Genomic DNA, 12,926 nt, shown 5'->3' with positions numbered 1-12,926 from the left:
GGCTGAGTCCCCTTTCCACGTACAACTAGGGCTTTTATCATGACTGCAGCTAGGGCTAGTTTGTGGCTCCATTTAGATTTGCGGCTAGGGCTAGATCTCTTCTTTAGGACAACAGCTTAGGTCTCTTTTAGACCAGCGTTGAGGGCAGTTTAGAACTTCTCCTTGCTGCGCTATAGTAGTCTCCTCCATGACTGTGTTAAGGTTGATTAGGGCTTCTTCATTAGGGCAGCGTAGTGCCTAAGGCACTCCCTCTAGATAGCGTAGAACCTTTCTCTATTAGGGCAACATTATCCCTTAGGATCTCTCCTCCTACTAAAACCCAAAGACAAGTAGAGAGGAAGAGATCCCAAGTGAGTGTGTACAAATGACTTTCAAGGCACCTCTATTTATACTAAAACGTTGAGCAAATGTGGGATTTATTTGGTTGCTGGCCGACCTTGATGAATTGTCCCATAACACAAAGAAATTCATATCTCCATGAATACTTATCGGAATCTGATGATCTTTAGATCAATCCTACACCTCTCGATGAGAGGGATCCAAGAAAAATATCAATTGCCATTAATAAGATGACCCACATGGAGTTTGGCCCTAGTTGCCAATTTTAACATATGGTCCCTACCCACTTTTCCCAACTCATTGGCCAAATGAGAGGTACTTCCCATGTGTTCCAAACTATATGGGTAGGATGATGCTAGCGCAACAACAAGGAAAAAATATATCACATCCTACTCACAACAACACGTAGGGAAAAAGTAACCACATCCTACAGTTACATGTCACAACCATCGTAGGGAAATGATAAACTACATCCTAAGTGCATGCAAACCATTGAGAGTAGGGAAAGGATGAACCACTTCCTACATGCATGCCAACCAACAATCGTAGGAAGGATCCTACACGTGGGGAAAGGATGAACCACGTCCCACCGACATGTCAGCCATCTATTGTAGGGAATGAGCATCCTACATGTGGGCAAAGGATGAACCACGTTGCATTGACATGTCCACATGTGACAACCAACAGATGCCTATATGCATCTCTCATTGGGGTGTTCGTAGGAGAAGGCGAACCACTCATCCTGCTCATATGCCACAGGTTAAGGTGAACCACTCATCTTATGCATATATCATTAGCTATAGCGGAAGATGAACCACTCACCTATGCTCTCATATATCATCATGGAGTATCACAGGGGAAGGTGAACCACTCCCCCTGTACACAATGTACCTATAGGGGAAGGTGAACCACTCACTCTATGATCACACATAACTCCAAGAAATACCCCGGGCCCTGAGGAGCTCCCAAAGCTCAATGTTCAATCAAGACCCTCGTAGTAGGGCCTATCCACAACTTCCCACCTCTCTCTGAAGGAAGATAAACTTGACCTTACCAAGAGGCTTTGAGAGGGAGCATGCACATTCATCCTGAAATGATGGAGCTTGATTGTTCCCTGCTGCTAATATACAACGGTGATTATTAGCTTGTGCGCAAATGGCTCTCTGAATAGCTTTTTCAATCTAATGGCTTCACAGTAAGCCATGCTTGCTGCTTTCAACCTCAATGGTGCTCCCATATTTCAGACTTTGATTCATCCATGAAGTAAGGTGGATTCCAAGAGTTATAGCACCTAGATGTGCACTTTCCATTCACCATACTGCCAGACCAACAAATTTCGACGATGTACTTCAGACATAGAATCATAGAAATGTCTAAAGTAGTAGCTATCCTCTATGGGGCTTATCCATAGATCCACTCAGATTCTTTATAGCAAGGCATATGATAGGTGTCAATCAAGAACACCATGGATCCCACAAGATATATATCAACAACTTCTCCATCTCATCAGATCTTTTAAGCTTAGGAACAAAGCTAGGTTATTTAAAAACCAACTCCCTCTTACATTGATAAATGAGAGGATCATTATCTGTTGGACAGATATCATCAAAAAACATCATGGCTCCCTCTGAATATCAGGAAAGTAACCCTGCCCAAAATGTAACCATGGGCTATCTGCAGCCTGTTATTAATCCAGGGATTTTATAGCTCCCTCTGAATCCTTTCTTTAGGTTATCATCTAGACTTCAATCATGACATATGAGACTTTCCACGAGGCAATTGCAACAGTAAACTTATAGGAAGGCCCAGGTCAAAGAGAACAATTCTGAAGAATTGTCATGATCCTTCTTCAACCAGGGAGAAGAAATCCTCCCACGAGATTATGTCAAAACAATTGTATTATCCTTTATCGTCAGATGACAGCTATCAACGCATCAAATTTCCCAATCCATGATGAGGATGGTTTCTTCGCATTCAGGCGTCCATATCTATAAAACCTTCATAAGATCCTGGCCCAATGCAACCAAGATGCCAAAATCAGGGTCTGCTGCTTATCGTGCTCGTCAAGACATAGAATCTGTCATGCTTTTTCTTTAAGGCACCTCTGTTTTCACGCTGATAAGAGTTGTTATGAAGAATTTTTCCAAAGTGCCATGCACTTCTTCTCCTAAAATTGAAATCTTCAAGTTTGTTGCACCCCTTATCAAAGTCAAAGGTGCTGCAATTTCTTTTACTGGAAGATCCCTGTAGCTTCTTCATAGTAGATAACTTTTCAAAAGATAAGCTATTCAACATTTACATCTGTCTTGTTCACAACTTCGTTTGTGAACAAGACTATAACACTGTCATCAATTTACTGGGGCTACAACATATCATCATGGCTGCTGGACTTTAACAATACTATACATATTGCCAGACTGTAAAGAGACCATAAATGATGCTGAGCTGTATATGCTGAGATGTCGTACATAGAGTAGTGCCACACATAGCAGAACTGATGCCATACATAACTGTGAGGTAACCAAGAATCTTCACTACACAGGGTTCTATCCTTGACTTTTATGATAGCTTTAGGTCTTCAAACTTCCAAGAGGACCATTCCTTTGCCTACTGACATGTCTTCAACATAATCTCTGCTTTGCTACTTGAAGCTTCCTTTTGCAGTATTGAAGATTTCAATATTTCTTCTTAAAACTGAAAGAGGGTTCACTCTGTTACAAATATCAAAAGCTTTCACCACTTGATGTCTGTAGCTACTGTAAGTCAAAAAATCTCCACAAGTTGGCTCAACTGATATAAGAATTTTAAATTGAGTATATATATATGAACTGATCATGTCACTGTAGAATGTGCAAGTTTTGGACCTCATACAGACACGAAAACTATTGACATTTATCACTGTAGGATGTACAGATGCATTAATGCTGCTGAGTTATAGGACTGATGAGCAATGTGATGTGTTGTGATTGCTCCTCTTATTTCAGGTCCAAATGATACCAAGAAATGAAACTGATCTGTCATTCATGTGCATTAGGATTACCTTCATGGTCCAGGTTGCCAAAACACAGTTGTCACAGCTTTATGAACTTTACACAAATCAGACATAGGTTCTTCACACTGGTTTCTACGAATAGATCCGTACATGGCAACAACTTCAAGAATAACTCTCTTTTATGGTTCTTGACCTTCTTTAGGATGACAAAGGGTACTTCTTGTAGATCTTCCGCATAATATTTATTCCAGGAGAAGGATCGGTTTCATCTCTAAGAGAATAAGTCTTCGAATCAAACCCTTTGAAATCTTCTTTCAGCTTAGCTTAGAGAGGGCAACTTCAAAATATATTTCAAACAACAATTCAGATAATATATGCACAATGCTTCTGAATTTCGGACCTCTGAGAAAACTCAGAGAATTAATTTCAGACCCTATGTGCTGAGCCCAGGACTGCAATTTTCTTGACAACTAACTCAGCTTTGTCTGGATTATTGAATCAACTCCTTGGTCTTTCAGATCAGGGTTTGTATGCCCCTCAAAAGTCTTCGCTCTCCTTGGTTAAGAGTTCGGCCTAGACACAGTGATTCTGCCTAGAATTTAACAAATAGCTCGACCTATGAAGCCTTGAACTGTGGAGATCTTCTTTCCTTGCTAGGACCAACAACATAGATCAATACTTCAAGATGTCTGATCTTTGAAGAAGGAGGCCACATACAATTGTCAACAAACCTTTTTGGTGATTGCTTTTACTGTTGCTTGGGCTTGACCTCTCTTGAGCTCTGATACCATGTTAATTTTTGAGTTAACATGTTCTTTGCTTAGGTCAGTTACTTCATTAATCCATTATCAATCACATTAACCATTATCATATGGCAGTAACTGATGACAAAACATCAAACATAAATGCAGAAGACAAGCCAAGACAAGAGGACACTGGATTTGGCGAATGCCCCCAAGATGGGGAAACCCTTTGATCAATTCTTCTTATTATTATATCAAAATGTTCAATAAAGAGAAAGAGTACAAAAGTCGAAATTGACTTGCCAAATCGAAGTCAAAACAACCTTGTCAAATCTGCAGTCAATAGCAGTCAAAATCTTCCATAACCAGAAAGTCAACAACAGGTTAAAGTAACAGCAAACTGTCCACAATGCAGCTTGCTCATACCCTGTCAAACTCGGCCTTCCAAGGTGGTCAAAGATAGCCCAAAACAATGATGAAAAATGGTCAAATTTGGTCAAACTCTGCGGTCAGGTCTGTGGTCAAACCTGTGATTGGTTTGCGGTCAAAGTCAAGACAATGCCTCGGTTCCTGTGCCAATAGATGCGGCTTTCCAAAAATGGAATTCTGGCACAAAAGCCGCAGTCAAAGGAGGTCAAACCACCCCTGGTCAACGTTGGTGAAACCTGCAACAATCTCTGAAATTTCGGCCCTAAAATTCGTCCTGCAATTTGTCCTTCTGCTGCCACACGTGTGAGGAAAATATATGCCCAATAAGCTATACGAACCTATCAGAGGAGAGAGATGATTGTGTGAGTGAGTGAAGTGCCAAATGAGGTTGGAGGTCTTTCTTATTTATACAAATTGTTGAGGGTAGAAGTGACATGTCTCTTGGGCTTCATGAGCCTACATGATGATGTGGCCGACCTTGACAATTTGCACACGAGAGGGTATAAATTCAAAAACATATTTTTGCTTATCCAAACTTGATGATCTTTAGGTCGCTTTTGGTCCTCTCGAATAGAGGAATTCAATGCAATAACCATCTCTATCAAATGTGCAGTCCAAAGTGGAATATGGCCCTAGTTGCCAATTTTAATAGTACCACAAAAATCATGCCACAACAAATAACTAGTACTACATTCAATAAAAAAACATTGCCTATATTGAGATCCTCATCAACATATCACCCTCTAAGCATTACAATGAGATAGAAAAAGCTTAACATGTCAAGTTGAGATTATGTTTGAGTGATGGGTACATTTTTACTTGTGTCATGACAAAGGAGTTCAAAGATCAATGCCACCAACATTGAGGTACACAGAGGGTTTGGTCCTCTTAATTAAATTCTAGTTCCATACCCTCATACATGACAAACTCCAACCAAAACGTTGCAGTTCCCCCAATCCTGAAATCTTGAAAACTATTAAGTCCGTTGGATTTTGAGTGGGATCTAAAATTCTACTTTTTCCATATGAAATCCGATGAGGTCGGAACCACTCTCAAACATCCCGAGTCAATTAATAGTAATGTATAAAAGTACTTTTACTTTAAGAATTTAACATTACCATTAGTTGCATAGTATTAGTAGGGCTTGGACAAATCTTCTTCCCAACCATTTGAATACCTTCTAACATTGCTAAATTTCCCTTAGTTGCACTCCAAAACCTTTGAGAGCTTTAAACTTGTGACTGAATTGTGTGAGAATAAGGCAATAAATTGATTTTAGGATGCTTTTTTCGCTGGACATGTGTCCAAATTTTGGGACACTAGTAGGGCTGGTGTTCGACATAGTTTAAACTCGTGTCCTACAAATAGGACACAAGTCAAACCCATAGTATTCAAAACCGTTCCGGTCTGACCGGTTACCGGCCTAACCGGCCGGTTAGGAGGCTCACCGGTCAGAACCGGTGAAAAAACCCGGTCAGCACCCCTATTTGCCCAGATTTTTGACCTAACCGGTCAAAACCGGCCGGTTTAGGTCCTAACCGGCCGGTTTTTTGCTAACCGGCCGGTTCCGTCCTAAACCGGCCGGTTTAGGGACAGGCCGCCGGTAAAGGTAAAAAGCGGCGGGTTTATGGCAGCTGAGGGCGGTTTAGGGTTTTTGGGGGTGAGGGAAAGGGATTTTCCCTCCAAAAAGACCCTCACAATTGCTATAAGACACCCCTCTCACCCTCATTTGTCTCACACAACTGATTTGGAGTGTTTGTGAGTGTTTGTGAGTTTGTTTGTGAGCTTGGAGAGTGTGGAGTTTTTGCTGAAGTAGTCATCTTGGAGTTGGAGTTGGAGCTATTTTGGAGATAGTGTGTAGCTGTCAGTGGAGTTGCCATCATCAAGAGGAGGCTAAGGGAGCTACTTTGCATTTCCAGGTAAGGATTTGCACTTGATAATTCCTCATTTGGGTCTGCTGTCCATGAATTAATTTTTTTGTGCTATAAACTTCTCATTTCAATGATCTATCATCTATGCTATGCTAAGCCTATGAACTCTCTAGCTCTATGCTATCAAATTTTTTAGCTTGCATGTGCATTTTTTTTCCTACATTTATCATTGGTTTTCCATGTTCCTTAGCTGCAATTTTTTTTTTAAATGGCAGATTTCTTTGCAAATTGTTATTATTTCAAGCAAACATGGCTCCAAAAGGAAAGGACAGTGCATGGGTTCATTGTGATGTAATTGATGGAAAAATGATATGCAAATTATGCCATAAATCTATTGGAGGTGGGGGTATTCTTAGGTTGAAACAACACTTGGCTGGGGTAAGAGGCCAAGTAAAGCCATGTGATGCACCAAAAGAACTGTTAGGTCCTATTAGGGCAGAATACATTGCCAAGCTTGAAAAATTTTATGAGGATAAGGCTAGGGAGAAGGCCATCCAAGATGAAATTGCAAGGAAGAGGGAATTATTAGAAGCCATGAAAGAGAGTGGGTATGATGATTATGAGATTCAAGACTCCACTTCTATCCCTTCCACCAATGACCCCTTTCACTATGTTCATCCTTCTGTTGGAGTTGGCCAACCATCAAGAGGACCAAAGAGACAAAACATCCAAAGTTATTTCTCATCTTCTGCCACCATTGCTTCTTCTAAATCTAATCCCACAGCCACTTCCTCCCAGCCAAGTTCTCAACCCACTTTGGATCAGCATTGGAAAAAACAATGCAAAGAAACTTCTCACCAATACATTGCTAGATGGTGGTATGATTCAGATATCCCATTTAATGCTTCTCGCTCACCTTATTACCAAGCTATGTGGGACTCTGTTATAGCTGCAGGAAAGGGCTTCAAAGGCCCTAGTATGCATGACTTGAGGGGAGCTCTTTTGCAAAAAGAGATATCTTCCATTGATGAGTATTTGACTGAGTTTAGAGAGTCATGGGTCAAAACAGGTTGTTCCATTATGTCAGATGGATGGACCGATGGAAAGAACCGCACTATCATTAATTTCCTTGTTTCTTGCCCTCAAGGAACCATGTTTTTTAAATCAGTTGATGCATCTGATAGGGTAAAGGATGCAAGCCTTCTATTTGAGCTTTTGGATAACATTATTCAGGAAGTTGGGGAGCAGCATGTTGTGCAGGTCATCACTGATAATGCCTCAAACTATGTTCTTGCTGGAAAGATGCTTGAGGCCAAATATAAGACCATATTTTGGACTCCATGTGCTGCACATTGCATAGACCTCATGCTTGAGGATATAGGCAAGGTGGAGTGGGTAAAAAACACTGTAGAGCATGCCAAGTGCATTACAAAATACATTTACAACCACTCATGGGTATTGAGCCTAATGAGGAAACACACTGGAGGCAAAGAGCTTGTTAGGCCTGCAATTACGAGATTTGCAACTCACTTCCTCACGTTGCAATGTCTCAATGGTCAACATAGAAACTTGCAGAAAATGTTTTCCTCTGATGAATGGTCTGAATCTCGGTGGGCTCGTAGACCAGATGGAAAAGACACCAAAAAGAAAGTGTTAGACACTTATTTTTGGAAAAGGTCTGTAGAGCTTGTGAAAATTACCGAGCCCCTTGTTAAGGTGCTAAGGTTGGTGGATGGGGAAAGATTGGCCATGGGCTACATTTATGAAGCTATGGATCAGGCAAAGGAGCAGATACGGGCAGCTTACAATGACAGGTTAGCTAAATATGGCCGTATATGGGAGATCATTGATAACAGATGGAACAATCAACTCCATCGTCCTATACATGCAGCCGGGTATTTTTTGAACCCAAGGTATCACTATAAAAATCGGCTAGGAGATCAGCATGATGGGGAGGTCAGAGCTGGATTGATTGATTGCTTGGAGCGCATGGTCCCTAACCATGTAGAGCAGTTGGATATACATAGACAGCTTACTATTTTCAATCAAGCAAGTGGTACTTTTGGCAAAAACTTGGCAAAGATGGCAAGAGATGTGGACCAACCAGGTAAGCAATTCCAATTTCCATTTTGTTTTTCATTTCAAGCTAAAATTGTTTACGTTCTTTACAATTCAAATTATAAACTAAGTTACTAATTATTGTCTTTTTCTTTGCAGCACATTGGTGGGAGTCATTTGGTGGCCAGTGTCCTCAATTGCAAAGGTTTGCAATTAGAGTCCTCAGTCAAACTTGCAGTGCTTCAGGTTGTGAGCGCAATTGGTCTGTTTTTGAGCGCATACACACGAAGAAGAGAAACCGTTTGGAACAAAAACGGTTAAATGATCTTGTTTTTGTGCAATACAACCTTCGACTGAGGAGGAACCAAATGATGAGCAAATCACCTGATCTAGATCCCATTGTGTTGGACGATATTGATCCAACATCAGAATGGGTGGAGGAGACTGAAGATCCTGTGTTTGAGGCTGATTTTGATATCGACATGGCTTTAGCGGAGGATGAGGCAGATTATGTGGCGGCATCAGAACCAGGATCAGTAGCGGCATCAAGGAAAGGCAAGGAACCAATGGAAGGCACTAGTCGTGCAGGTCGACAAACTCGTGCTTCCACTAGGTCCACTTCTATTGTCATTGGTGGCATTGATACTGATGTTGCAGATGAGGCAGAGGCATCCTCAGACTCTGAACCAGATGATGTCTATGTAGCTCCTGATGATGATCATGTGTCTAGTAGTGGTGATGATCTTGATGATTGATCATGTGTACACTGTAGACTTGTAGTAGGCCAATGGCCTCATAGCTTGCAGCATGGTTTTTGGACTCTATAGGCCATTTAGAGCCTCATTTCCTATGTATTTTGCTATTTTGTCGATGATATGTATTGCACTCGGTGCCATTTTGATATATTCACCTTTGCATGGTATATAAATGAGCAAACTTTGCATATTTTGTCTCTATTGGCTTGGAATCATGGTTTTACATCTTAAAAATAGTTTTTTTTCATTAAAAATTAATTATTTAATGTATTTTTTAAAAACCGGTTCGTTTAGACCAAACCAGTCCCGGTTAGACCGGTTCCGGTCGGTAAACCGGTTAGCTAGGTGGACCGGTTCGGTCACCGGTTCCGGTTTTAAAAACATTGGTCAAACCTGTGTAAGACATTTGTCACCCACTTGTCATGTCCGACACATAAAATACATGACACGAGGGGGGGGGAGGACATGTCATGTTACTTAGGATAACACCTAGGATCACAAATAGAGCTAATGAGAGGTTTAAGGCTCTTCTATGCAAAGGGAGTGGGTAAACCAAGATTTGAGAGGGGTAAGTAGCAAGGTTTTCGTCCTAGACACCACCATCATAAACCAACAATCTCAATGACATCACCAAACTATTTCCAAGTGCATGAAGAAAATAAAACCAAAACAAAGCCCACAACATGAAAACATGAGGAAAATTACTGAATAGGTTTGGATGTTGTGGGGATCACATCCAAACCTCTTGATATTAGAGAATTTGGGGCTACAATCTTTCCAACAAGTTCACTTGTATAGCACCAACATATGCTATAAAACATTGTAGCTAGATCATTCCTTTTATTTCCATTGAATTCTCAATCATTACTATGCTCTCATCATTCAAAACGACCATCTAGAATTCCTTTTAACCATTTAAAATTCAATATTTGCATAGTACAAAGCAACTTGCACTGAAAGGATCAGGGGGTTCCTTTTATTACGGCCTCTCTCAACCACATCAGAGATGACCTTTCCTACAATTCTTGGTTGATATGGGGAGTTGTTGTCATGCTCGTTTATCATCAGACAATTGTCTTGAAGTTGGTTGGGTTCCTAGTTGTTGCCTGGGGCATTAGTTGGTATTGATTGATTAGCTCAATCTCTCATTTGCTAGTCGATCCATTAGATCATTAGCTTTTCTACAAATGTGAAAGGGAATGATGGTCCATGTGGAGTTTTGAGGAGTGAAGACTTGTGGGAATCTTGTTGAGAGGCTCCGGCTGTCTAAGAATTTGTCTAAGTTGGGAGTGCACATGATTCAAGGAAGAGGCTGGATGATTATTGTAGAGTCTCCTCCCATAGTAAGGTTTTGGGACCTTAAGTGGATTTCTAGAGTTAATCCCTTAATGAGACCATCTAACTTTGTGGCATTACTTGTGCTTTTGCCCAAATGGATGGCAATAACAAAAAGGATGATGCCTTTTTTGTCCCTGAAAACCCCCTACCCTCATTGGGCTTGGGTTGCCCTTAGCAGTATCATGAAAAATCAACTTGACAAACCCATTGGGGGGCCTTGTCCACGAATCTAGTAGGGATCCTTACCCTAGAGGTGTTTGGCATCCTCCAACCGCGGAGAAGAGTTCATAGATTCTTGCACCTTTTGCTCAAATGTTAAGCCAAGTATTTTCAATACTTTGATATTGTTGTTTAAAAATTCTGTGAGTACGTTCCTTCCAAACTATCCATGGTAGGAACCTTGAAAAAATACCCCTGGATTTGTTTAGAATCTGATTATAATAAGGGATTTTCTCCAATTCTCCAAGGCTTGTAGAATATTGTCCTTGTTTTGGTTTGAATCTAAAAAAGAAGGGTTTCTCTATCCTAGACAACATTAATCTCCACACAACAACTGAATAGATGCTCTATCGGCTTCTCTTGTTTGTTACACATAGGACATATTAAGGGACGTTCATGGCCTTTTTTAATTAATCCATGTTAGGGTTTTCCTTCCACACAACAATTGAAGCGATGCTTTGCTCTCTTCTCCTATTTGTTACACATAAAACATACCTCAAGACCTCTAAAGCCTCTTTTAATTAATAGATCCCACGTTAGGTTTTTTATCCTAGCCAACAACCATAGGAAGGAAGAAACTTTGCAAGTTCAATATTCCAAACTCTTTGATAGATGATTTCTGTTTCTAGAGTAGCATGTTTTGCTTCCCATTCATACACGAACTTGACCTAAAAGTTGCTATCCCTATGGAACCCATTGTAGTGTAATGTACCTTGTGTTAAAATATGCTATTACAACCTAGTATAATTTAAAAACTCTCTTTGAAGACTTTTGTCAAACACTTAGTGAATAAATATTTCTTCAAACACTTCGCAAACAGAGAAATAAACACAAACAACGAAAAATTTTTAGGTTCACAACCGATACTTTTACTAACTCAATTGGAGGGTTTACATGCAAATGAGAATTTGGAAATCCGTGATACAACCCCGACAACTGGATAGACTAACTCGACCCTCTGAAAAGATGATACAGACCCACATAAAATGGACTTGGCCCTCAAGGAAACATGATAGACATGAGAACTCGACCCTCCTTTTTGCACTGGGAACTCGGCCTCCAAGGAACCTCCAAATACCCAAACAGTTCAACCCCAATAATCAAGATCCGTTCTTAGGCAAATAAATAATGATTCAGCCCCAACAACAATAGTTTGATCTCCGACAAATAAACAACAATATAATCTTCGACACATGAATATCAACTTGGCCCCAACAATTATAAGATGATCTCCGACAAATGAACAACAATATAATCTCTGACAAATGAATATCAACTCGACCCCAACAATAATAATATGAGCTTTGAAAAATGAACAATGATATAATCTCTGGCAAATAAATATGAACTCGGCCCCAACAATAATATTATCTTAGGCAAATGATCAATAGTATAATCTCCCGTAGATAAATGTCAACTTGGCCCTAACAATGACATTATTATCTCGGGCAAATGATCAACAATATATTTTCTAGTATATGAATATCAACTCGACTTCAACAATAATAATATGACTTTAGCAGTTCGACCCAATGTGTCAATGAACTCAACCCTCTGAAACTTCAACCCAACATCCACAACTCAATGTTCTAGAAATAATATCAATTTGGCCCTTAAGAACTGCTACAAGAGTGACTTGCAATTTCGAACACAAATGGGAAATCTGAATAATTTCCCCATAATGCCAACTAGGGCCGCTATGGATGACCACCGAAAGTGACCGAATACTAGCCAGAGTGGCATTGTATGTCCACCGAAACTAGTTTGAGAGTCTCACCTAAAACCCTCAAGAGGAAATTCGCATGAGCTCCAAACCCTTTTTCTCCTTTTATTTAATAAGTGACTTTTTATTACTAATTAAAGTCACTTTTCTCTCCAGTAAATGCTTAAACTGGCACCATGATCACACTAGCTTCCTAAAGCCCCTTTTCATCATCCTGTCTTTTTGATCTTTTCGTCCCGATTCCAACGAGCTATTACACGAAGGTGTTTCTCCAAATAATCATCCTAAAACAACACCTTAAGCGTAATTAATTAAAATATGCTCGTTAATGATAGCGTTTTATGGAAATCGTCGAAATGCAGTGGAACCAAGATCGAATTGTGCGGAACTGATCTGAAAGATGAAAAATGGCAAGCGATCATAGTCAGACCCTATAAAACTCCTCAAAACCCTCTGTGC

General features: G+C 40.3%; 2 protein-coding genes across 2 annotated transcripts in view; both read left to right on the top strand.

The window, feature by feature from the left end:
- LOC149168306 (uncharacterized) overlaps window positions 1-12,926 on the top strand; it is a 235,554-nt gene that overhangs the window by 24,471 nt on the left and 198,157 nt on the right. The window lies entirely within an intron of this gene.
- On the top strand, window positions 5,951-9,494 carry LOC149168307 (uncharacterized). The gene is made up of 2 exons (XM_089426928.1): window positions 5,951-8,481; window positions 8,592-9,494. Exons 1-2 carry the CDS (start codon window positions 6,552-6,554, stop codon window positions 9,185-9,187), a joined length of 2,526 nt encoding a protein of 841 aa, XP_089283054.1. The 5' UTR covers window positions 5,951-6,551; the 3' UTR covers window positions 9,188-9,494.

The sequence above is a fragment of the Pinus tabuliformis genome, chromosome 4_2 (genome assembly GCF_031772625.1).
Source record: "Pinus tabuliformis cultivar Carrire ecotype Pingquan chromosome 4_2, CPIR1, whole genome shotgun sequence".
Classification (NCBI taxonomy): Eukaryota; Viridiplantae; Streptophyta; class Pinopsida; order Pinales; family Pinaceae; genus Pinus; species Pinus tabuliformis.
This window is presented reverse-complemented; position numbering and strand designations above follow the sequence as displayed.